At 36.7% G+C, this 24,208-nt stretch overlaps 1 protein-coding gene across 5 annotated transcripts; it reads right to left on the bottom strand.

The window, feature by feature from the left end:
- On the bottom strand, positions 1-24,181 carry LOC121386505 (phosphatidylglycerophosphatase and protein-tyrosine phosphatase 1-like). 5 transcript variants are annotated; one of them, XM_041517426.1, is made up of 5 exons: positions 24,103-24,181; positions 20,501-20,657; positions 10,327-10,407; positions 1,982-2,173; positions 1-644 (listed from the first exon to the last, which is right to left on the bottom strand). In XM_041517426.1, exons 2-5 carry the CDS (start codon positions 20,645-20,647, stop codon positions 516-518), a joined length of 549 nt encoding a protein of 182 aa, XP_041373360.1. In that variant the 5' UTR covers positions 20,648-20,657; positions 24,103-24,181; the 3' UTR covers positions 1-515. The 5 variants fall into 5 exon arrangements, with proteins under 5 accessions (XP_041373360.1, XP_041373358.1, XP_041373357.1 ...); XM_041517424.1 differs by having other exon boundaries at positions 24,065-24,177; XM_041517423.1 differs by having other exon boundaries at positions 24,072-24,165.
- Between the last annotated feature and the right edge of the window lie 27 nt (positions 24,182-24,208).

Raw genomic sequence — 24,208 nt, 5'->3', positions numbered from 1 at the left:
ACCACGCATCAAGAGAATGCCTTACCACTGGGCTACGTCCCACCCCTAAACATTAGTCATTCAAAAACATGTTGTACATACAGATACTGATATTGTATAGCTAAACAAGAAAACACATTTAATGTGTAACTTTAGTCATTCAAAAGATTTTGTATCAGCCATGGTGGTGTACTGATCAAGCTATCAGACTATAAGGCTGTAGGTACTGGGTTCACACCCTGCTACCGGCTCCCAATCAGAAGTGTGTGCCCAGATTAGCATTCGTGAATCTTAACTGGATATAAGCACGAATATATATATATATAAGATTAAAATGAACTTTAGTGAAAGGTTCTGTTAGTGGGAAACACGTTGCAATAAAAGTCAGCAAATAACAGTCCATCTAATGTAATCAACTGGGTAATATTCAAAACATGCACATAAACAATGATATCACACTGTAGAGGGTTTTAACGACAGGTAAAACTGTCTCACAGAGTTCCACTGTTTATCCCGTAACCACATAAACAATGATATCACACTGTAGAGGGTTTTAATGACAGGTAAAACTGTCTAACAGAGTTCCATTGTTTGTCCCGTAACCACACGTGAGGCCGCTTTGATTTAATGAACTTCACTGATTCTTCTGGTGTCCACCCATTGGCCTGTAATTAAAACAATGTTTTTGTAAATTAAAATATAACAAATACTAGAACAGAAAATTCATCTTATATTCAGTAATACACAGGCAAGGTGGATTCAAGGGGACTGACTATCCCCTTATAAATTATTCAAGTACGTGCTTTTTGACTTGTTTAATTTTTATCACATTGGATGCCCTATTGATGAGTTTGTGCCCTTTTCCTATTTGTGCCCCCCCCCCCCCCCCCCAATATTTTCTGGATCCTCCCTTCTAATAATTTGACAGAGGAATGGTACTACTGTAAGAGCATTTTAATTCTAAAATAAGCCACAGAAGCCGATTCAGGAGGAGACAAAGGGCCTTAATGTTATAGGCCCTTTCTGATACAAAAACCTACATCCATGTAGCCCATTGGGCCATTTCTCGTTCCAGCCACTGCAACATGACTGGTATATCAAAGGTTGTGGTATGTGCTAACTTGTCTGTGGGATGGTGCATATAAAAGATCCCTTGCTACTAGTGGAAAAATATAGCACCTTTCCTCTTTAAGACTACATGTATGTTAAAATTATTAAATGCTTGACATTCACTAGCCGATCATTAATAAAAATAATATGCTCTAGTGTGTCATTAAAGAAAACAAACTTTAACATCCATGCATGAACCAAACATATTTTAATAAATTTACCAGATTTGCACATTTATGTACAGTAATCCCACATACATGATTAGAGTCGTGTAATGGAACTGCCTTTTGGCAATTACTTTTCTTTTTTGCAGTTCTTTGCTTTGAAAAACTGAATACTAACTAATAGTAACCCTTCTAAAAAGTCCATATGATGACCACAAACAACACTTGTTAAAACATGACTCTGCCTTTGTGCTTTCCTAAATCAGTAATCTTTAAGTGGAATTGCATCTGTACAGCACATTGATTTAATAATCATCAGCTATTAAATGTCAAACATTTGGTAATTTTGACATATAGTCTTAAAAAGGAAACCCGCAAGGGATCTTTTATATCCATCATCCCACAGACAGGACAGCAAATACTGCAACCTTTAAAATACCAGTTGTGGGCCAAGGAGATTTAATCCTACTACCCACGCACCTCAGTCAAGCATTCCACAGACTGAGCTAAATCCACAACTGGTCAAAGGCCGTGGTATGTGCAGTCCTGTCTGTGGGAAAGTGTATATAAAAGATCCCTTTCTGCATTAGGAAAAATGTAGTGGGTTTCCTCTAATGACTACGAGTCAAAATTACCAAATGTTTCACATCCACTAGTCAATGATTGATTAATCAGTGTGCTCTAGTGGTGTAGTTAAACAAACAAACTTTTGAAAAGCAGTGACATACGTGACACAGATAGCAGGCAACAACTGTGGCACTGCGCGTCCTCCCAGCTTTACAGTGGACGTAAACACTGTGACCCTGACGTTTGTGGTCGGAGATGAAGTTGATGGCCGTCACGATGTTGTCCTGGCTCGGAGTTCCCACGTAGTCAACCGTGCTCAGCTGAAGATGATCAACACCCAGCGACTGTAGTTCCTGAAATACAAACACAAAGATGATCGTGGTGATGATGGTGGTGGTGGTGATGGTGATGATGGTGATGATGATGGTGGTGGTGGTGGTGATGTGGTAGTGATGATGATGGTGGTAATGATGGTGATGGTGATAATGGTGAGGGTGGTGATGTGGTAGTGATGATGATGGTGGTGATGGTGATGATGATGGTGGTGATGATGATGGTGATAATGATGGTGGTGGTGATGATGATGGTGGTGGTAATGATGATAGTGATGATGATGATGGTAATGATGAGGGTCGTGATGGTTATAATGATGATGGTAATGAGATGATGATGATGGTGGTAATGGTGATGATGATGGTGGTGATAATGATGATGATTATGGTGGTAATGATGGTGGTAATGATGATGGCAATGATGAGGGTCGTGATGGTTATAATGATGATGGTAATGAGATGATGATGATGGTGGTAATGGTGATGATGATGGTGGTGATAATGATGATGATTATGGTGGTAATGATGGTGGTAATGATGATGGCAATGATGAGGGTCGTGATGGTTATAATGATGATGATGGTAATGAGATGATGATGGTGATGGTGATGATGATGAGGGTAGAGATGGTTATAATGATGATGGTAATGAGATGATGATGATGGTGATGATGATGGTGATGAGGGTAGAGATGGTTATAATGATGATGGTAATGAGATGATGATGATGCTGATGATGATGGTAATGAGATGTCATGATGAGGGTAGAGATAGTTATAATGATGATGGTAATGAGATGATGATGATGCTGATGATGATGGTAATGAGATGTCATGATGAGGGTAGAGATAGTTATAATGATGATGGTAATGATGGTGGTAATGGTGATGATGATGGTGGTGATAATGATGATGATTATGGTGATGATGATGGTGGTGATAATGATGATGATTGATGGATGGTATAATGATGATGATGGCAATGATGAGGGTCGTGATGGATAGGGTAAGATGGTTATGATGATGGTAATGAGATGATGATGGTGATGGTGATGATGATGAGGGTAGAGATGGTTATAATGATGATGGTAATGAGATGATGATGATGGTGATGATGATGGTGATGAGGGTAGAGATGGTTATAATGATGATGGTAATGAGATGATGATGATGCTGATGATGATGGTAATGAGATGTCATGATGAGGGTAGAGATAGTTATAATGATGATGGTAATGAGATGATGATGCTGCTGATGATGGTAATGAGATGATGATGCTGCTGATGATGGTAATGAGATGATGATGCTGCTGATGATGGTAATGGGATGGTGATGATGGTGATGAGATGATGATGATGATGATGATGATAATGATAAGGATGATAGTGATAAAGATGAAGGTCATGATTGTGGTGATTATGATGGGGGTGATCATAACGTTTTGTAAGTACATGGTGATAACGTAATGATGATGTTGATGGTGATGTCAATGTAACTTGTTAAACAGTGGGGCAGCTACATGTATGTAACCCAAGCTAATTCTTTTAATTGTGTTTTAATCTACTAATTAACAAAAGTCACTTCACTGAGAAATAATACTTTACGTTTTATTATTAGACACGTCTGTGTATATTCCTAGAATATGAACACTTAAGTAAGCTAGAAGTTAAAAGAATACTTGTCGATGAGTAACAAGGGGGAGAGTTCTAGGAGTTTTTAGTGGGGTGTGTGTTTATTAATATAATGTCCAGTTTTAAGGTTTACGGAGGGTCCACTTTTCACACTCAGAGGTTTCACTATACAAAGGAAAAATTAATTATATGATAAAAAAAATAACTTAGTAAGATAGTTTATTTTGTTTAATGACATCACTAGAGCACATTGATATATTATTCATCAGTTATTGGATGTCAAACATTTGGTAATTTATATATATGTATATATAATTATGCACCATCCCACAGACAGGATAGCACATACCACAGCCTTTGATATACCAGATGTGGTGCACTGGCTGGAATGAGAAATTACCCAATGGGTACACCGACAGGGATCGATTGTAGACCGACCGGGCATCAGGTGAGTGCATTACCATTGGGCTACGTTCTACCCCAAAAAGTGTGTCAGACCTTAATGATGTAAAATAAGTCGAGAGGATGATTAATTTCTCTCCTAACATAGACTATGGTGAGCCATTTAAGATATCACCATACTGAAACCAAATAAATGATGTAAAATAAGTCGAGAGGAATGATTAATTTCTCTCCTAACGTAGACTATGATGAGCCATTTAAGATATCACCATACTGAAACCAAATAAATCGAGAGGAATGATTAATTTCTCTCCTAACGCAGACTATGGTGAGCCATTTAAGATATCACCATACTGAAACCAAATAAATCGAGAGGAATGATTAATTTCTCTCCTAATGTAGACTATGGTGAGCCATTTAAGATATCACCATACTGAAACCAAATAAATGATGTAAAATAAGTCGAGAGGAATGATTAATTTCTCTCCTAACGTAGACTGGTGAGCCATTTAAGATATCACCATACTGAAACCGACTAAATGATGTAAAATAAGTCGAGAGGAATGATTAATTTCTCTCCTAACGTACACTATGGTGAGCCATTTAAGATATCACCATTGAAACCAAATAAGATAATTTCTCTCCTAACCATGGTGAGCTGAATATCCGAAACCAAATAAATGATGTAAAATAAGTCGAGAGGAATGATTAATTTCTCTCCTAACGTACACTATGGTGAGCCATTTAAGATATCACCATACTGAAACCGACTAAATGATGTAAAATAAGTCGAGAGGAATGATTAATTTCTCTCCTAACGTACACTATGGTGAGCCATTTAAGATATCACCATACTGAAACCAAATAAATTGAGAGGATGATTAATTTCTCTCCTAACGTAGACTATGGTGAGCCATTTAAGATATCACCATACTGAAACCAAATAAGTCGAGAGGAATGATTAATTTCTCTCCTAACGTAGACTATGGTGAGCCATTTAAGATATCACCATACTGAAACCAAATAAATGCACATGCTAAGGTGAGCTTAAATTGTCCGGATCCCTTAACACACTGCCCAAATGGACACCTGGTAACAAATGACTAGCAGTTAATTATTGTTCTTCCTAAATCAACACAGGTCTGATAACGACTATATATATACTCTTCAAAAAAAGAAACGCAAAAGGGTACAAATGGGTTATAACTCCGATTTTATGTTTCCTACCGGTTCATGCTTTGTGAATATAAGGTCATTGCATGTCCCAAACACATTCCCACGGTTACATTCGATAAAACGTAGCTACTGTACAATAAAGTTCCAAAATGTGAATATTCGTAAAAACGCAGCCACGTGCAAACCATGTCACCACTGCACGTGCGTTGTCTGCACGTGCAACATGAACACCGACAGTATAAAAGTGCAGGGTGTTCGCTTGCCTGGCCTCTGTATCTGGCCGACAGTTGACAATCCAGGACATGCCACGTCTCAGTGAACCGCAGAGAAACAATGCCATCGGCCGACTAGACGCAGGCGAATCCAGAACGGCCGTTGCCAGGGCATTCCATGTGTCCCCAAGCACCATCTCCAGACTGTGGGACCGTTACCAGCAACATGGATCAACACGTGACCTCCCTAGATCCGGTCGACCATGGGTCACTACCCCCGGGCAGGACCGCTACATCCGGGTACGCCACCTTCGGGAACGATTGACTACTGCCACCTCCACAGCCACAGCAATACCAGGTTTGAGCAGGATATCCGACCAGACCGTACGGAACCGCCTACGTGAGGTAGGAATTCGTGCCAGACGTCCAGTTCGAGGTGTCATCTTAACACCACAACACCGTCGACTCCGACTGCAGTGGTGCCAGTTCATCGACAATGGCCTCAACTGCGATGGAGACAGGTGTGGTTCAGTGACGAGTCCCGATTTCTGCTCCGACGTCATGATGGAAGATGTCGCGTGTATAGGCGTCGTGGTGAACGTTATGCGGCAAACTGCGTGCAGGAAGTGGACAGATTCGGCGGGGGTAGTGTCATGGTATGGGCAGCCATCTCACACACTGGCAGAACTGACCTGGTCCACGTGCAGGGCAACCTGAATGCACAGGGCTACATTGACCAGATCCTCCGGCCACACATCGTTCCAGTTATAGCCAACGCCAACGCAGTGTTCCAACATGACAACGCCAGGCGTCACACAGCACGTCTCACAACGGCTTTCCTACAGAACAACAACATTAATGTCCTTCCTTGGCCATCGATATCACCGGATTTGAACCCATTTGAGCATCTATGGGACGAGTTGGACCGACGCCTCCGACAGCGACAACCACAGCCCCAGACCCTGCCCGAGCTGGCAGCAGCCTTGCAGGCCGAGTGGGCCACCATCCCCCGGGACGTCATCCGTACTCTGGTTGCTTCAATGGGCAGGTGGTGCCAGGCAGTTGTCAACACACGCGGAGGCCACACCCGGTATTGACTCCAGATGACCTTGACCTTGGTAGTGTGTGCTATCACTTACTCACAATGGACTAGAGTGAATTGTGAACAATCCTGCAACATTTGGTAATTATCGGACTCGCCATTCAATAATTAAATCAATTCTCCAAATGTTACGACAATGTGGTTTTGCGTTTCTTCTTTGGAAGAGTATATATATATATTGAACAGCAAAAGAAACGCGAGAATTTTAAAACCTATTCAAACAATTGCTTGTATCAAAATTTAAAGAAATATTATTAATTACAGAAAAAGCAACATTATTTTAATAGGTTGCTACTTTAAACTGAATAACATGCAACATGTTAATGTGTTTTTGATTACTTTTAATAACGAACAAACACACTTCTCACACGTTCCTCGAGAGGTCCGTACAAAGGTAAGAACTCAAGAAGTTGGTGTTTTCAACAGCCCATTGGGTATAAAAGACGAAACAAATCCATAGCGTTTTGTCGAAGCGTATTTAATTGTGCTTTCACAATGCCATGACTTAGCATAGCTGACAGAAACCTAGCAATAGGTTGTTTACAAGCCGGATGGACTGTCCCAAGAGTTGCCAGACATGTTGGCGTACACCAGTCTACAATACATAGACTTATCCATCGACACCAACTTACCAACACGGTTGCTGATCTACCACGGAGCGGAAGACCGAGGGTGACGTCAGCTAGACAGGACAGATACATTGTGATGTCACACCTACGAAATCGTTTCTTGACAGCATCGTCGACAGCTCAGCAGACCACTGGCATACAAAACAGACCAATCAGCAGTGATACCGTTCGTCGCCGTTTGAGACAGGCAAGACTACACAACAGACGTCCTTACGTTGGTCTCATGCTAACAAGACGTCACAGATTGGCTCGATTTAACTGGGTGCAGGCTCATCAGAATTGGAAAAATCGGCAATGGGAACAAGTAATTTTTTCAGACGAATGCAGATTTTGCATCCATAGGGCTGATGGTCAAGTTCGTATATGGAGACGTCACGGAGAATGCTTCAGAGATGCATGCGTCCTTGAACGTGATCGTTGGGGAGGTGCGTCATTGATGTTATGGTGTGCAATACGTTGGGGACATCGAGTTCCATCTGTAATCTTGCAGAACAATGGTGTTGGTCATGGTAGGGGATTGACAGCTCGCCGCTACATTGACGAAGTGCTCCAGCCTGTAATTGTGCCATTTATGGCTGGCCGACGTGGAATGGTTTTCCAACAAGACAACACCAGAGCACACAGTGCACGTTTGACACGGGACTTCCTAGCTCAGAACAACATCATTACAATGGACTGGCCAGCTTTAAGTCCCGATTTAAATCCCATAGAACACCTGTGGGATGAAATTGGACGTAGGATCCATGGACGTCATGTGATCCCAGCCACATTACAAGAATTGACCAATGCTGTGTTACATGCCTACACCACCATTCCTAGAGCCTTCATAAGGAACCTGTTTCGATCCATGCCACGCCGATGTGCCACAGTGATTGAAAACAACGGTGGACATACACGATATTGACTTTGTGCTTTTTTAAATTCATAATTTTAAATTAATTATGTTGAAATTCAGTTGATTGTGAATTAAAACAATAAATTTGTTTACCGTTAAGAGTCAGTGTCGGGTTTTGAGAATTAACAGTTAATATAATACTTACAAATTCTAACTCCACATTTGCACACTAGTCCCTTATAAATTTGAACCTCGCGTTTCTTTTGCTGTTCAGTATATATATATATACGTGTTAATATCAACTATTACACCGAACATACATTTTGACCACAGATATCCTAGTAAAGAACGTTCAGGTTTGTTTATCAACACACTGAAATACATTCCATAGTTTGCACGTGCATCACGCAGTTGCCCCGTACAAGTGCGTGGGGTGTCATTCTCGATTTTGACAATTTCCATGAAGGTCCATTAATCACTGTGGAACATTATTTCTGTCAATCTTTTTCATTCTGTTGATCATACAGTTGTTATTGTTTTGTTTTTAGTCATTTTTATTATTTGAATTTGCGATTTACTGATGAAAAAAAAAGAGTCAACTTTCACATTTCACTTCTGACCCCAATCGTCCTTCAAGATCTTTGGTGGTCATAAAACCTACTGTAATACTAAACTACCGGTTGTAATGTTTGTCCAATTAATTCACTACTATCATATAACCATTCCCCACAGCTAATATACCGGGTACCTTACAATTTTGGCAATTGTAAATTCTTATTAGAGTTCCCCTATGGGTTTTTTGAAGAGTATATATATATATATGTTTGACCAATTATAAATGTTAACATCAACTATTAGACCGAACATACATTTTGACCACAGACATCCTAGTAAAGAACGTTCAGGTTTATTTATCAACACACTGAAATAAATTCCATAGTTTGAATGTGTTGTCATTCTCAATTTTAATATTAACATTTATATTTCAGGTTCCCTTACTTTTTTTAAAGAGTATGTATATATATATATATATATATATATATTCTGTTTAACCTGTGTGGTGAGTCCGACTTGTTGAAGAGTATGTATATATATATATTCTGTTTAACCTGTGTGGTGAGTCCGACTTGTTGAAGAGTATGTATATATATATATTCTGTTTAACCTGTGTGGCGAGTCCGACTTATATATATTCTGTTTAACCTGTGTGGCGAGTCCGACTTATATATATTCTGTTTAACCTGTGTGGTGAGTCCGACTTGTTGAAGAGTATGTATGTATATATATATATATATATATATATATATATTCTGTTTAACCTGTGTGGTGAGTCCGACTTGTTGAAGAGTATGTATGTATATATATATATATATATATATATATTCTGTTTAACCTGTGTGGTGAGTCCGACTTGTTGAAGAGTATGTATGTATATATATATATATATATATATATATATTCTGTTTAACCTGTGTGGTGAGTCCGACTTGTTGAGGAGTATGTATGTATATATATATATATATATATATATTCTGTTTAACCTGTGTGGTGAGTCCGACTTGTTGAGGAGTATGTATGTATATATATATATATATATATATATATATATATAGGAGTATGTCTGTTTAACCTGTGTGGTGAGTCCGACTTGTTGAGGAGTAGTATGTATGTATATATATATATATATATATATATATATTCTGTTTAACCTGTGTGGTGAGTCCGACTTGTTGAGGAGTATGTATGTATATATATATATATATATATATTCTGTTTAACCTGTGTGGTGAGTCCGACTTGTTGAGGAGTATGTATGTATATATATATATATATATATATATTCTGTTTAACCTGTGTGGTGAGTCCGACTTGTTGAAGAGTATGTATGTATATATATATATATATATATATATTCTGTTTAACCTGTGTGGTGAGTCCGACTTGTTGAAGAGTATGTATGTATATATATATATATATATATATATTCTGTTTAACCTGTGTGGTGAGTCCGACTTGTTGAAGAGTATGTATGTATCTATATATATATATATATATATATTCTGTTTAACCTGTGTGGTGAGTCCGACTTGTTGAAGAGTATGTATGTATGTATATATATATATATTCTGTTTAACCTGTGTGGTGAGTCCGACTTGTTGAAGAGTATGTATATATATATTCTGTTTAACCTGTATGGTGAGTCCGACTTGTTTAGTCTCAAAATCTTCCGTTACTGACACCATCGCTTTCACATTCTCATCTGTAACCAGCTGAAAAGTTAAAGTTTGTTTTGTTTAACACCATGGAACACATTGATTTATTAATCATCGGCTATTGGATGTCAAACATTTGCTAATTTGGATATATAGTCTTAGAGAGGAAACCCAATACATTTTTCCATTAGTAGTAAGGGATCTTTGATATATGCACCATCCCACAGACAGAATAGCACATACCACAGCCTTTAATATATCAGTCATGATGCATTGGCCGGAATGAGAAATAGCCCAACTACGCATCAGGGGAATGATTCACCACTATGTAACCAGCTGACAAGAATTAAATATAAATATATTAATAGAATCTATCACTGTTGTCAGGTATATATAGATTAATTCCAACCCGAGGGACAAAATGTTGGAATTGCCTTATCTACACATGTATCGACCTCACAACAGTGACTGAATCTTTTTCTTGCCCATTTAATTACAGTAACAAAACATTAATTTTGTAAGCTACGTACGGGTTGTTTATTATAGAATGTTTTGTGAACATATCATCTACAAACTCATTTAAAATATGTGGAAAAATATAGCCCACCTTATGCAACGACATAAAAATGTAACAACTTACCAATAAATATAAAGTTGAAAATATTAATTTGTTTAAATATTTTAAAACAATGATACAAACAGAATTTTGAAAACCTTGAGTTACTGTATGACATCAATTGTAAAACATGAGTTAATATGACGTTACGCCTATGCAGAAATTGTCCAGCACCAGGGTGCTATATAGACAAAGAGAATCTATCATGAGTGGCTGTTGAAGACAGGGAAACCCAACCCAAATGTTTGTCTGAAATGAGCCTTGGTGAGTTTCAAACAAACCAGTTGTACCTCAAGGGTTGGGATTTCCTCGACTTCAACAGCCATGAGTGTTTGATTATTTTTCTTGCATACCTAACTATAGTTTAAATATATCAAAACAAAGGATTAATGCATATGTACATTACAGTAAACAACAGCATCTTAAATGTTGTGACGTAACTTAATGATACAATGACGTCATTAATTACTTTCTTGCGATTGGTCTGTGAATTTTAAGTTATATTTATATGTTTATATTAAAGAAAAGAAACAAGTGATGTAGTTTTGACTAAATGATGTCATTCTGTATGTGTTAGCTGTCTGTCCCTAGGGAAAGACAGATCTATCCATCACACCAGAAGTGGATGGATTCACCTGTCTGGTATGCAAGAAAGATTTACATGTATCTAGCACAGTGCAAAAGCTGACTAATTCAGTCCATGGCAGTGGGCAAGAAATACATATACAGTACTTTATGTATACAACAATTCTGCCAAATTAAATGTCTTGACTACTATAAACTGAACAGATGCAGAATTAATTTTGGTTTTAAAATTACATTTAATGCTTTAAGAAGTTTTAAAAAAATTAATGTTATTAATGTTGAACATGCGTTAATAGATCTATGCAACTACATACTGTATCAAACAAATTTCTTTTATCAAGAATTGATAGTTTGTGAGAATTAGAGCTAAACATGACAACTTAACATGCATGGTCATGTACCGTACATTCACCAGATGTTAATTCAACATCCTTTTCGGGATTGAAACAGGGCTGAGGCAATAAAGGGCGAATATGTGGCCAAAATAGGTATACCCAAAATAAACCAGCAAACCAGCACAAATTAAGTACAAACATGCTAACCCTTAAACATTTCACTTCAAAATGGAATGTTAATCAAGTTGTAGTTAGATTAATATAACGTGAAATGCATTTCTGAATATGTACCCTACAACTGTTCGTCAACTATTAATACTAACAGATATATATATACTGCCCTAAACAGACCTATAAAATATAGCTCGCATGATGTGCTCAGCTATAGAGCAGACAAAATATCTGTGGTGCCCAAATTAGTGAAATCTATAAAGCCCTGTAAAACAGCTAGGATGACGAAATCACATTGATTTTATAGACACCTATATTATAAACAGAAAAATATACTTAATATGCAATTTTAGTCCTTAAAACATGTAAATATATCAAATATTACATTATGTGGAGTTACAGAGGGTAGGTGGGTGTATTTAACAGCATTATGTAACACATTATAATATATAACATATAATTTTTTATATTACTAAATAAATTTTAAAAAACCCACTTCCTAAATGCTCTGTCACGGCGACAATGTTTAATGTAGGTAGTTATAGCTAGACATATATATACACACTTTAAGAGTTATAAATCGAACTGAAATGTGTACATGCATGTGTATCTGGGCCATTCCGTGGTATTTTGTCCATGGGTATGGAAATTTCAAAATTATGTTATTTTGTTAAACTAAGTTTTATTATAGCTTAAAGTTAACATCCTTAAGCACATACAAATATACTTTTATTGCCAATTTACTTATGTTTTATGGGTTTTAATGAGTTTTATTCGAAAAAATAATTTTTTTAATATTTCATGATACTGTTAAGTCAAATTTAAAAATTAGGAATCAGGACATCATATATAAAATATACTACATATGAAAATACTACTTTCCCTTCTTTCATATCATAATTAGTATATTAAATTATTTTTCAAAATATATATTGTCGCGTCATGGCTGATTTAATGACATATAAAAGTTAGTTTAATTTATTTTAAAACTATTTTTCAGAAATAAAAATCCTTTTTAATTCTCCTTCTTCTCAATGTTCCAAGTATAAATAAAAGGTATAATGATGACTGGTTGTATTAAAAGATTAAAATAACCACCTCAAACTTTAAGCCAGGACGTGACATTAAGCCAGGACGTGACATTCAAGACGGCATGTTAAATTAAGTAAAGATTAAAAATGTATTAAATCTCTCTATATCGAAAAATTGGCAAAACTGACTAGATAATGCACATGTACCTAAAAAAAAAAAAACTTTTATATTCAATATTTTTGCTCTCACCATCAAGAATCGGAAACGGAGAAACTGGACGTTCGGGGGCGGGAGCATGTTCAAATATTTAACATGGATTTATGTAGATACAAAAATATTATTATCAATTAATTCTATGCTTCTATGGTTTGACCAAACACTGAATTATTGATAATCCACCAATTTAAAGAATATTGTATTTATACATGTACCAAATGTTCCATTTTGTGAATCCAAACTGGTGTACACATACAATGTACAATAAATATTGTGTCAAAGAATTGTTCAAATACAATGTGCTGCTAAAATCTTAAGTTTAATCCTTGGCAGATACAGGTATCCAAACAGGAATTGGAATATATAAACCAAAATTTCTCCAGTGAAGGATGTAATTGATATAGATATATGTGGAAGATACAACTTGGGTTGGAGGGATTCAAATCAATTGTGTCGTTGAGATTTTTGCTATTGTCATCCATCAACAGTTTATATTAATATACATTGTTGATAGTTTGGCCTATCAAATAATGATGAACAGAAAGAAGAAACTGTCCAAAAAAGTATAATTTCTGTATTGAGTGGGGTTCATATTTTGAATTCCAATTAAATCAGATGATCATAAAAATACCAACAAAAGACAAAATATAATAATACAGTCAAATGTCGTTATCTCGATGTTGAAGGGACCGGACCAACATGCTCGAGATATCGGTAGCTCGAGATAAGCATAACAGTTTCCTGATGAAAATTATCCCAAACATAAATTTATGTTTGCAAACTTAACAACACTAAACAGTATAGTCGTTTTTGTATTTTAAAATAACCCTTGTTTTATGTGTGTGAATTTCTTCATGCTGGCATAGTTAACAAGTATACCAAAATGTGTTGACATACAAGCAATGGTGTCATTATTATCAGTAGCATCATTGTCGCCGTCGTCGTCAGGTGTTAAGGTTCTTAATTGCCCAGATTATTGTGTTAATAATATTGTCATCATCGGTTGTGGTCTCACGTGTGTTCAAATGGTCGTCCAGGCTGGCGTAAGTGGCAATTGGTACACACAGTCTGCTTAATGGGATGTCGTTGTCTGAGTTGTCTACAATTGTCTGGTTCTAGCTAGCTGGTCATCAGTTGTACCAAACTATGCGTGTCGGAAACAGTTCTTAATTGTTTTTGGCGTTACATTTTCCCATGCCTGATTGATCATGCATAAAGCATCGAGCACACTGCAGATATGCTTCTTTAATTTTGTCAGCATTTTTTATCCAGGTAGATAGCATACTTGATAGAAGAGAGAATTGGTTCACTACTTCTGACTTTGATTTTATATTCTGCTCAACAGCACTAATTGCTTTGAATTTTGTTTCTATCGTCTTAACAATTAATTTTCGTTTGACGCCCGTTGTTTTTTGTTGGTCTTTTTTTCTTTTTTTCATGCTAGATTCAACAGTCCCCTCAGAAGGCCAGGGACCTTCAACAAGTGGTTCATCTACTGACATATTTTACTGTTTAATAATGCTAAACTTTGCACTGGTTTTATAAATGTGGAACATTTTCTGTTATGTGTATCGATTCATTTATAATTAAGTGGTGGAATTTAGGGATGAAGGAAGAATGAAATGACATATGAAATTAATACCCTAAGCATAAGTAAAAAAGGAGTCATTTTAATGTAATTGTTATATATAGTTCGAGAAAAAAACAGGAAAGTGCACATTGGGACACCAAAACATGCTCGAGATAAGCCTCGTAATCGAGATTAGCATGCTCAAGATAACAGTGTTTAATTTCGTAACAATGCATAGGAAAACTGCCGGGACCGGCACTGGGCCTCGAGATATGTTGGGTACTCGAGTTTACAGAGGTCGAGATAATGAAGTTTGACTGTATATTAATTCTAAAATATATGGTAAATTGCAAACAACAATTCTACAGAATTAAATGTCTGGCCTACCATAAACCTATTCAGTGTCATTGATAGTGTATCTGTAGATATCTATCTCAATGCATGTCAAAAATGATTTTAAAACATTAAAAAAATTAAACTTCCAAAAATTAAATTAAATTTTTTAAATAATACATTTGAAAAACAAATTTTTACGTGCACTGAGGTGAACATTCATATAGATAGAACTATAAATGAAGCTTTACTGATGCAGGACATGTAATTTATGGGAAATGCATGTAGCTACATTTGTACAATCAATGTTGAGCTAAATGCAAAAGTTGATGCTGCAGTCAACGAAAAAGTTTTACCTACAATGTATAGCCTCTATTAGAAACATACTTATCTGCCCTTTATTTTCATTGTGCTAAGCGGTCCCAATTAGCCACTAAATTATTTCTGGTGCGTTACACTCCAGTCGCTTCCAACAAAGGCCCTTTGTTACTACTGAATTGTGGAGTAGTTGTCGACTTGTTCTTTTATTTTTTGACGTTAATAGTTTTCTATTACTATTATTGTTCGTCAGATTGTGTGCAGTCTCCTTCTTTTACAGAAAAGAAAATGTACAATATGTTTTGTGCTCAACAAAAACACTTACGAACAAGTTAAAGCGGCACCTTAATAAAAAGTAAAGTTTGTTTTATTTAACAACGCCACTAGAGCACATTGATTTTTTATCTTATCATCGGCTATTAATTGGACATCAAACATATGGTCATTCTGACACCGTTTTTTAGAGGAAACCCACTGTCGCAACATAGGCTACTCTTTTTCGACAGGCAGCAAGGGATCTTTTATTTGCACTTCCCATAGGCAGGATAGCACAAACCATGACCTTTGTTGAACCATTTATGGATCACTGGTCGGTGCAAGTGGTTTACACCTACCCATTGAGCTTTGCACTCACTCAGGGTTTGGAGTCGGTATCTGGATTAAAAATCCCATACCTCGACTGGGATCCAAACCCAGTACCTACCAGCTTGTAGACCTATGGCCTAACCACGATGCCACCGAGGCCGGTGCACCTTAATAAATTTTTGATATTTGCAAGTAATATGCATGTGTTTGTGTCAGGGGTGGGAAAAAGCCCTTTTCCCCAGGTCTGGGACCGATTCTCGATCTCTGAGACCGAAATTATTTTAAAAAAACGCGCGTTTGCCGGTCCCACTTTTGTCATTCTTGTCGGTCCGAAGCATCTGTCCATTTCTATTACTGAAACAAATTCCTATCGGTCAAGCGGACCGGTCAGCCCAGACATCGGTATCTCGTGCATGATTTAAAATAATAAATAAATAGTGGTCAATAGTGGTCTGGTGTTTCAGACATTTGTGATTTTAAAGTCTGCCTAAGTATATCGCCAGTCACTGAAGTCGGACCTACAGTAGTGTCAATCGACTGCCACTAGGCTACACATTTGTCAAAGTCGCTGAGTCGGTCAAGAGATTACATAGCACCATTCTTGGTTTAGAGAGCCATCAATGTATTACACTCCAATTAAAACAAAGGACCCAGAATTTGCAACTGGTTACAATCAACATCTGTCAACAAATGTGTAGGGAGCTCTGTCGGGTCGAGTGTCCTAGTCCGAAGCAAGAGGCTTTTGTGCAATACAAACTGCTTAAAATAGCATAAAATAAAATGAAATAATCTATAAATGTATTTATTGTTGACTCTTCAATGTAGTGTATCCAATAATTATAAAGGATTTTAAAATTAACAAAAGGTTTCCACCTTTTTTTTTAACAAGTGGGAGTAAGCAGAACAGCTACATGTACTGTTATCTCAAGAGCCAGTAGAGGTCAAATTTCATCCAATCAGTGATGACGTTATTACTCTCTTTGTCTAAACATGTGCTAGCTCAGGCTGTCAAACGCTTCAACGGTGCCATCTTTTATTAATTTTCAAGATACAGTACTGAATACTCGTACTTTTTATACATACTTTTATTCCTTTTTTATATTATTTATTCTATTATGTAAAATATATACAATTTGTGGGGGTTTTCACTGATCATATGTGATTTTTTTTTTTAATCCCCCCCGGTTGTGACTACATCAAGTGGGACCGATTGACAATTTTATTTTCCCCCATCACTGTGTATGAATGGAAGTACATTAATTTGACTAAATGACTAGCTGCGATTTTCTGTACCGCTAGCTGCATTATTAACTACGATCTATGCAGTAGTTAATAATGAAACTAACGAAATTCACTTCCTCGCCTAACGATAAGGTTTCTACTGTCCGACTCGCAAACAAATTGGAACAGGGAGTCCAGTGTCATTGGCAGACGGACATATAGTGTAACGAACACAATTTCATGTGTAATTTAATAGTTACGATCGACTATCTACCTGCAATTATTAATATTATGCACAACCATTAGCAGCAAGGGATCTTTTATTTGTGCTTCCCACAGGCAGGATAGCACAAACCATGGCCTTTGTTGAACCAGTTATTGATCACTGGTCGGTGCAAGTGGTTTACACCTACCCATTGAGCCTCAGGGTTTGGAGTCGGTATCTGGATTAAAAATCCCACGCCTCGACTGGGACCCGAACCCAGTACCTACCAGCCTGTAGACCAATGGCCTGCCATGAAACCACCGAGGCCGGTATATATATGTACATGTACATAGATAAAACTCTTTTTTTTTCAAATGTGTGTGTTAGTTTGGGTTATGTTTTTGGTTGTGTATGTGTATACTGGTGTGTGGGCTTGTTTTGTAGGCTATTGTTTATTTGGGGGCAGATTTGTTGTTGTTACTGGGTTTTTTTTTTTTTTTTTTTTTTTTTTTGGGGGGGGGGGGGAGGTAAAATTGTTGGGGGGGGGGTATTTTTTAAATATTAGGTTTTTTGTTTTGCCTGCCACTTATGCTTATAATCATGTATAGAACAATGTCTTCATTTTAACATTTAACCGTAAATAATCGTCATGCAAGACTAACATAAGTATGTTCACACTTGTAAATAAAACAAGTACTGTTACTATAGGTAGATGTTTTTAGGTTAAACTATATATTTAGCTGTTATTACAGCAAAATTTACACTTTATAATGCAATGTATATAGGCCTAATCAATTTACAGCAAATGAAATATTTAGTCAAATAGGCGCATGTGCAGGAAATTGTGTAACTGGCTAGTGGTGTTTTTAGGGGAGGGGTTGGGTCATGCGTCCCCAGAAATACACTGAAAACCCCCAAAACAAACATATAATATAGCATGTGGTGAAGGGGACTGTTCTGATCGGAATATTACATATAGTCCGTCCCATCCTACAAAAATGTTGTTTTTGTAAATAATTTAAGTTTGGTTTGATGTAAAAATAAAAATAAAAGTTTTTTTGGAAATAACAAAAATATACTATTTTTGTGTATAATTTAAAAAACAAGCGGCTCAGAAATAAATAACTTGTAAATTCCATAGTATGAAAAAATGTGTTCTCCGTGGGACGCACTATAAACATAATGTTTCTATTATCTATTACAACGGTGTTACTGTCACACACAATTCATTAAAACTGCAGGTGTGTTTGTATGTTTAAATGAAATTATGATAATTAATGTGAGGCGAGATTGCAGCTTTGAAGCACAAAAAAAAAAAAATTCCATACAAGAAAACCAAAACAATCAGGGTGTGTGACAGCTTGCTAGATTCATCTCCTATATTTAACACATGATCAGTTATAACAAAACTTAATTTTTACCTGTATCATTCTTTATTTTTAAAGCATAGGTGGGGACATTTATGATGCCAGGAATTGGCATGGATAAATCTCAGCTGAAGATTTACAAACAACTGTGACCATCGTTTTTCCAGCTGTGGTTTTGTTCCTGTTGTGGAAGCTCCCTTTTTCGTAAATATTCCTGCAACCTAACCTTTGTAATCTTTTTTGGAGGCACATTTTCATCGCTGATACAGGAATTTATATCATGATCGTCCATGTTTGTTCAAACCAGAACACGCCAGAAGTAGAGAATGGTTAGGGGATGTAACTCTGCCTTTTTTCTTCTTTTTTAAGAATTTCTAATAGAGGCTATACTTCATCTTTTTAGTTTGTAATGTAAAGGTAAGACAAAAATTACCGGACTTAGCAACATCAGGATAAACAATGCTGTTGACAGTATGGTCACTGGTTATAAAAAAACCCTGCATGTGCTGTAACCTCACCGTGGTGCAGGGGTGTAACATTCTCTTTGAGAATGGCCAATACAGTACAAAATTGAAGTTTTTAGTAAAATTCAGTATCTGTAAAATTCTGTGATATTTGTGTTTTTGCACAGTTCTTTACACTGTTTTTGTTTAAGTCTTGAATTTTTATATTGATGTTGATCATCACTTTATTTATTTGCATTACCATAGTTTGACACCCAATAGCCGATGTATTTTTCGTGCTGGGGTGTCGTTAAACATTCATTCATTGGTTATAAAAGTATATTATATGACTATTGTCCGAGAACCTTTTTTTTGGCACAACGTACGACAGTTCAATTAATCAGGATTTTATGCACTTATTTTGATGATAGAAACACTTAAAACAAGTAAATATCATTGATAGTGTTTCATTAGTAGTATTTGATATACATATCATTTATTAGTTGTATAAGTAAACTGGACAAAATGTCACGTCCTGGCTCCTACTGAAATTTTTAAAAGTAAATGTTACATCATAAAGAATATCATTTTATTAAATACAGCATTTAGAAATAAGACTGGATATTGTGTTAAACAGTGTATTTCAATAAGCAAACATTCTATCAGCAGAGCAGTTTTGGAATTTACTGCAGTGTTAAAAAAGTGATGTCCATTTTTGTCACGTTCTGGCACATTTTACTTTTCACTTTATAAGTCATTTTTTTTTAACAAAAACAAAATTAGGCCTCACATGCTTATACTACTATATGTAATGAGTCTATAAATGATAAAACTGCATGTCCATTTAAAAAGGATGTCACGTCCTGGCTTAAATTATTACGATGGAATGGGCCATCTGCACTTTTCCAAATTGCAAAACAGTATGTTATACTTATATTACACCCATCACATGACTTATTTGAGAATGGGGGGTGGGGCTTCAAGTATTATGTAATATTTGGGGGTGTATGTTCCAGCGTTACAGGGCATTACAGGGTAGAGGGAGGTGTCTAATTTTGCTACATAATATTTGAACTGTCTCCATTACGTCAGAAACATCACAATGGCAGCAAATTAACTTGGGATTGACAGCTTAATGTCCCTCTAAAATCACCTGTTTGATTACCCATTTCATGGGAAGAGCTCCTATCAAGACAGTTTCGTCAACTCGATCGTACCATCGTCGTGATGACACTTTGGTCATCAAGTACGTGTAGGTCAAGGTCGGGTAGAAAGCAACTTTGGCAAACAAGGAAGACATCTTGGAAGGCCTAGAAGAATAAAAAATGTGTTTTGTTTAACAACACCACTAGAGCACATTGGTTTACATGTGTACATGAATATTAATCATCGGTTATTGGATGTCAAACACTTGGTAATTTTCAGTCTGAGACAGGAAACCTGCTACATTTATCCATTAATTGGTAGCAATTAATATAAGGATCTTTTATATACACCATTCCACAGGCAGGATAGCACATACCATGGCCTTTCATATACCAGTCATGGTGCACTGGCTATAGAGTGAGAAAAATCCCAATGGCCCACCCACGATGATCAATCCATGACCGACCATGATCAGGTGAACACGTTATGACTGCAGGGCTACAACCGCCCCAGCCGGCCTGTAAGAATAAAGATCAAAATCAGTTATAATTAGGAATTTATTATTAAGAATTAACAACACCTGTCAGCACATATTAAATCATGGGTATTTGATGTGTAATGTAATAATTATTTCAACATTCAATTGTGCGTGTGCGCGTGTGTGTGTGTGTGTGTGTTTGTATTACACATATATTAAATACTGGATATATATAAGACAGGAAACAAATGTTAAAGTTGAAGTTTGTTTTGCTTAATGACTAGAGCACATTGATTAATTAATCATTGGCTACTGGATGTCAAATACTTGGTATTTCTGACACATAGAGGAAACCCGCTACATTTTTTCATTATTAGAAATTAAGGTATCTATTATATATGCACTTTCCCACAGACAGGAAAGCACATACCACAGCCTTTGCTATATCAGTTGTGGTGCACTGGTTGAAACGAGAACAAATCCAATCAGTTGAATTTATGGATTCACCGATGTGGTTCGATCGTGTGACACATGCAAGCACCTCAAGTGAGCACTCAACCAACTGAGCTAAATCCCACCCTGAGGAAAAAAATGTATGTGACAATTAATATGACTGATGTGGAGAGATGGGAATACACAAATGCCCACATCATGAAATGTGATGTGTTTGATAACAACAAGACTATAATCCAAGGCAGACCCTTGAATGTAGGGTACGTACCAGACGATTCTCCTACCAGATGATTCGCCCCCAAGCCAGTTCACCCGATGCCAGTTTGCTCCTAGTCAGTTCACCCCCAGGTCTGTTCACCCCCAAGTAGGATGTCAGTTCACCCCCCACGTGCATAACCAGTCTGCCCTCATAAAGATACCACTGTGTTGATGTGAATGTGTGGTCTGGTCCCATACATGTATATGTGTGCCGAGCTTCCTCTAGTGCAACACTACCCTATTTTTAGGCGATTTTGCACACTCCCATGTGCATTTTTAGATGCACCGTTTGACGACTAACAGTCGTCAAACTTTGATGCAAGTATGATTTACATTTTCAGATCACGTAGAATTTTACTTTCATAAGAATCCGAAATAAACAGATTTATTATGAATGTCATCAATGCTTTATTCTCAGTCAGGTGTGCCATGTCGCAGGTTCTTGAATAGTAAACAGCCTTTTTCAGGTGTATTCAAAGAGCACATATTGTTCTGGCACAGGTTCTTTCTTAGTTTCTACAGACAAATACCACACAAACACACATTTTAACATGCCTCTAAAGAAACAATACAATAATTGTTCAAAAGTAACAAATAACTGAGAGTTTGGGGCTAACTGACAAATAGTTGGAGGCAAACAGTTGGGGGCAAATCGACTTGGGGGCAAACTGGTACATGGGGCTAACAGGTCAAACTGGGGGCAAACTGCCTTGGGGGCGAAACATCATGGATTCTTGAATGTATTATTACTGTCACTGTGTAGGCCCTAAATATCATTAACTCAGTCATGTCAATGTTTAGTTGGTAGGACTTTCCTTTGGCACTGTCACATACATAGAACATTATAAATACTTATAATAAATAGAGTTAGGGTTAGGGTTAGTGACAGTGCCAAAGGAAAGTACTTCCCATCATAATAATAATAATAAATATCGTGCCGGAGACGTTTATCTTGATAAACTAGTCAATGTTGTAGTTCATCAAGATTAAAATTAATTACTTGGTAGTGCTTGCACTTGTAGCCAAAGTTAGCCTAATCTCGATGAACTAGTCAATGTTGTAACCAAAGCTGGCAAAAGCAAAGTTTGCGTCCATAACTTCGCCCTCTCCTACTTTTCTGTCATTAAAGGAAGGGACAATTAAGACATTTAGCCTGGTATGCATATTCAACGATATATAACGCACATTATTGTTTAATATCAACAAGTATAATCGTTTATAGATTATTAATAAAACGCTTAAATGTGACTGCTATTATATATAACGGGCGCAGGCATTTTGTACCATCCCAGTGAATACGCCCTCTGTCGAGCTGGTGGTTATGTAATACCTAACGTATCACGTCAGGAATTAGTCTTCAAACTGAAGAAACAAAACATACCTGATTTTTTGCAGATGCATCGCAATGTTCTGTAATAATATCCATCCCAGTAAGCCGGCAATATAATACAGTTATTTCAACACTTTGACAATTTTAATGGTGGCTTATTTTGTACTGAAAAATAATATATACTTGTTTTGTACATAAATTAACCCACCTACTGAAATAATAATCGGAGTGTGTTCTTGGTTAATTGCTCTTTTCTTTCTATGGCATGTATCTGTGGTTCCTGATTGGCAGGTCACTATATATTTAGACGGCCCCAGACACTGTGTCTATAGACCCACTAAAAAGATGTGCCTCTTTTATTAAGATCACAAGGTATTGTCTGTTAGCCGCCCCTCAAATCGTAATAGACATTATCACTTTATTACTGTAAGTAATTCTGTAAAACCCTTGATTAAGTAGACTTTTCCATCTACAATCACAAAATTTACCAATTACGTAGTCCCAAAGAAAAGAAAATTATCACTTGGGTATCATGAGTGGTCGTTTTTGCTCGAACGTACCCTACCAATAGGCCTAATAATAACTTAAATAAGCATTTCTTTCTTTGGATTTTTTTTTTAAAGAAAAAAATACTTTTAACTCCATTTCGTTCTATTGATGCAAATTGAAATTTATTTAGTTTAATAGTTTATTATACTATCAAGTCACTTATGTTGTTTTACAAGTCAGGTTGATGAAAGCGAAGCGCCTTGTCGTAAATTAGAGCGTTTGTTTACACTGTGCTTAAGAGGGGTTGAACGGAGCTGACGTCACTTCGCCCCAAGCTATACCACCGGACGTCACAAAAAACTAAACAAAATGGTTGCCCCCATTTAGAAGGAATAATCATGGTTTTTTATTCATTCTAAAATTACGCGTTTTTCATTTGTTAAAGTGTCAGAATCATAGTATGTCTTGGTGGTTCGGTTATGCATCTTTCCAACACATAAGGCTCTTATTTGAGTTTACCCTCCCTTTAAAATTAAATAAATGATTAACAGTCATCACCTAACCTTTTACCTCATACCGAATTATTCATAACAAATACTACCATGTTATGTTTGCTGAGTAAATCTCTGAAATACATTAAACTTTGAACTTATAAATGACATCGTGCCATTAAATTTTATCGACTGGCTGCAAGTTGTGCTATGCGT

Source organism: Gigantopelta aegis, chromosome 12 (assembly GCF_016097555.1).
Source record: "Gigantopelta aegis isolate Gae_Host chromosome 12, Gae_host_genome, whole genome shotgun sequence".
Taxonomy (NCBI): Eukaryota; Metazoa; Mollusca; class Gastropoda; order Neomphalida; family Peltospiridae; genus Gigantopelta; species Gigantopelta aegis.
The sequence above is the reverse complement of the archived record's forward strand: the minus strand, read 5'-3'. Positions and strand labels throughout refer to the sequence as shown.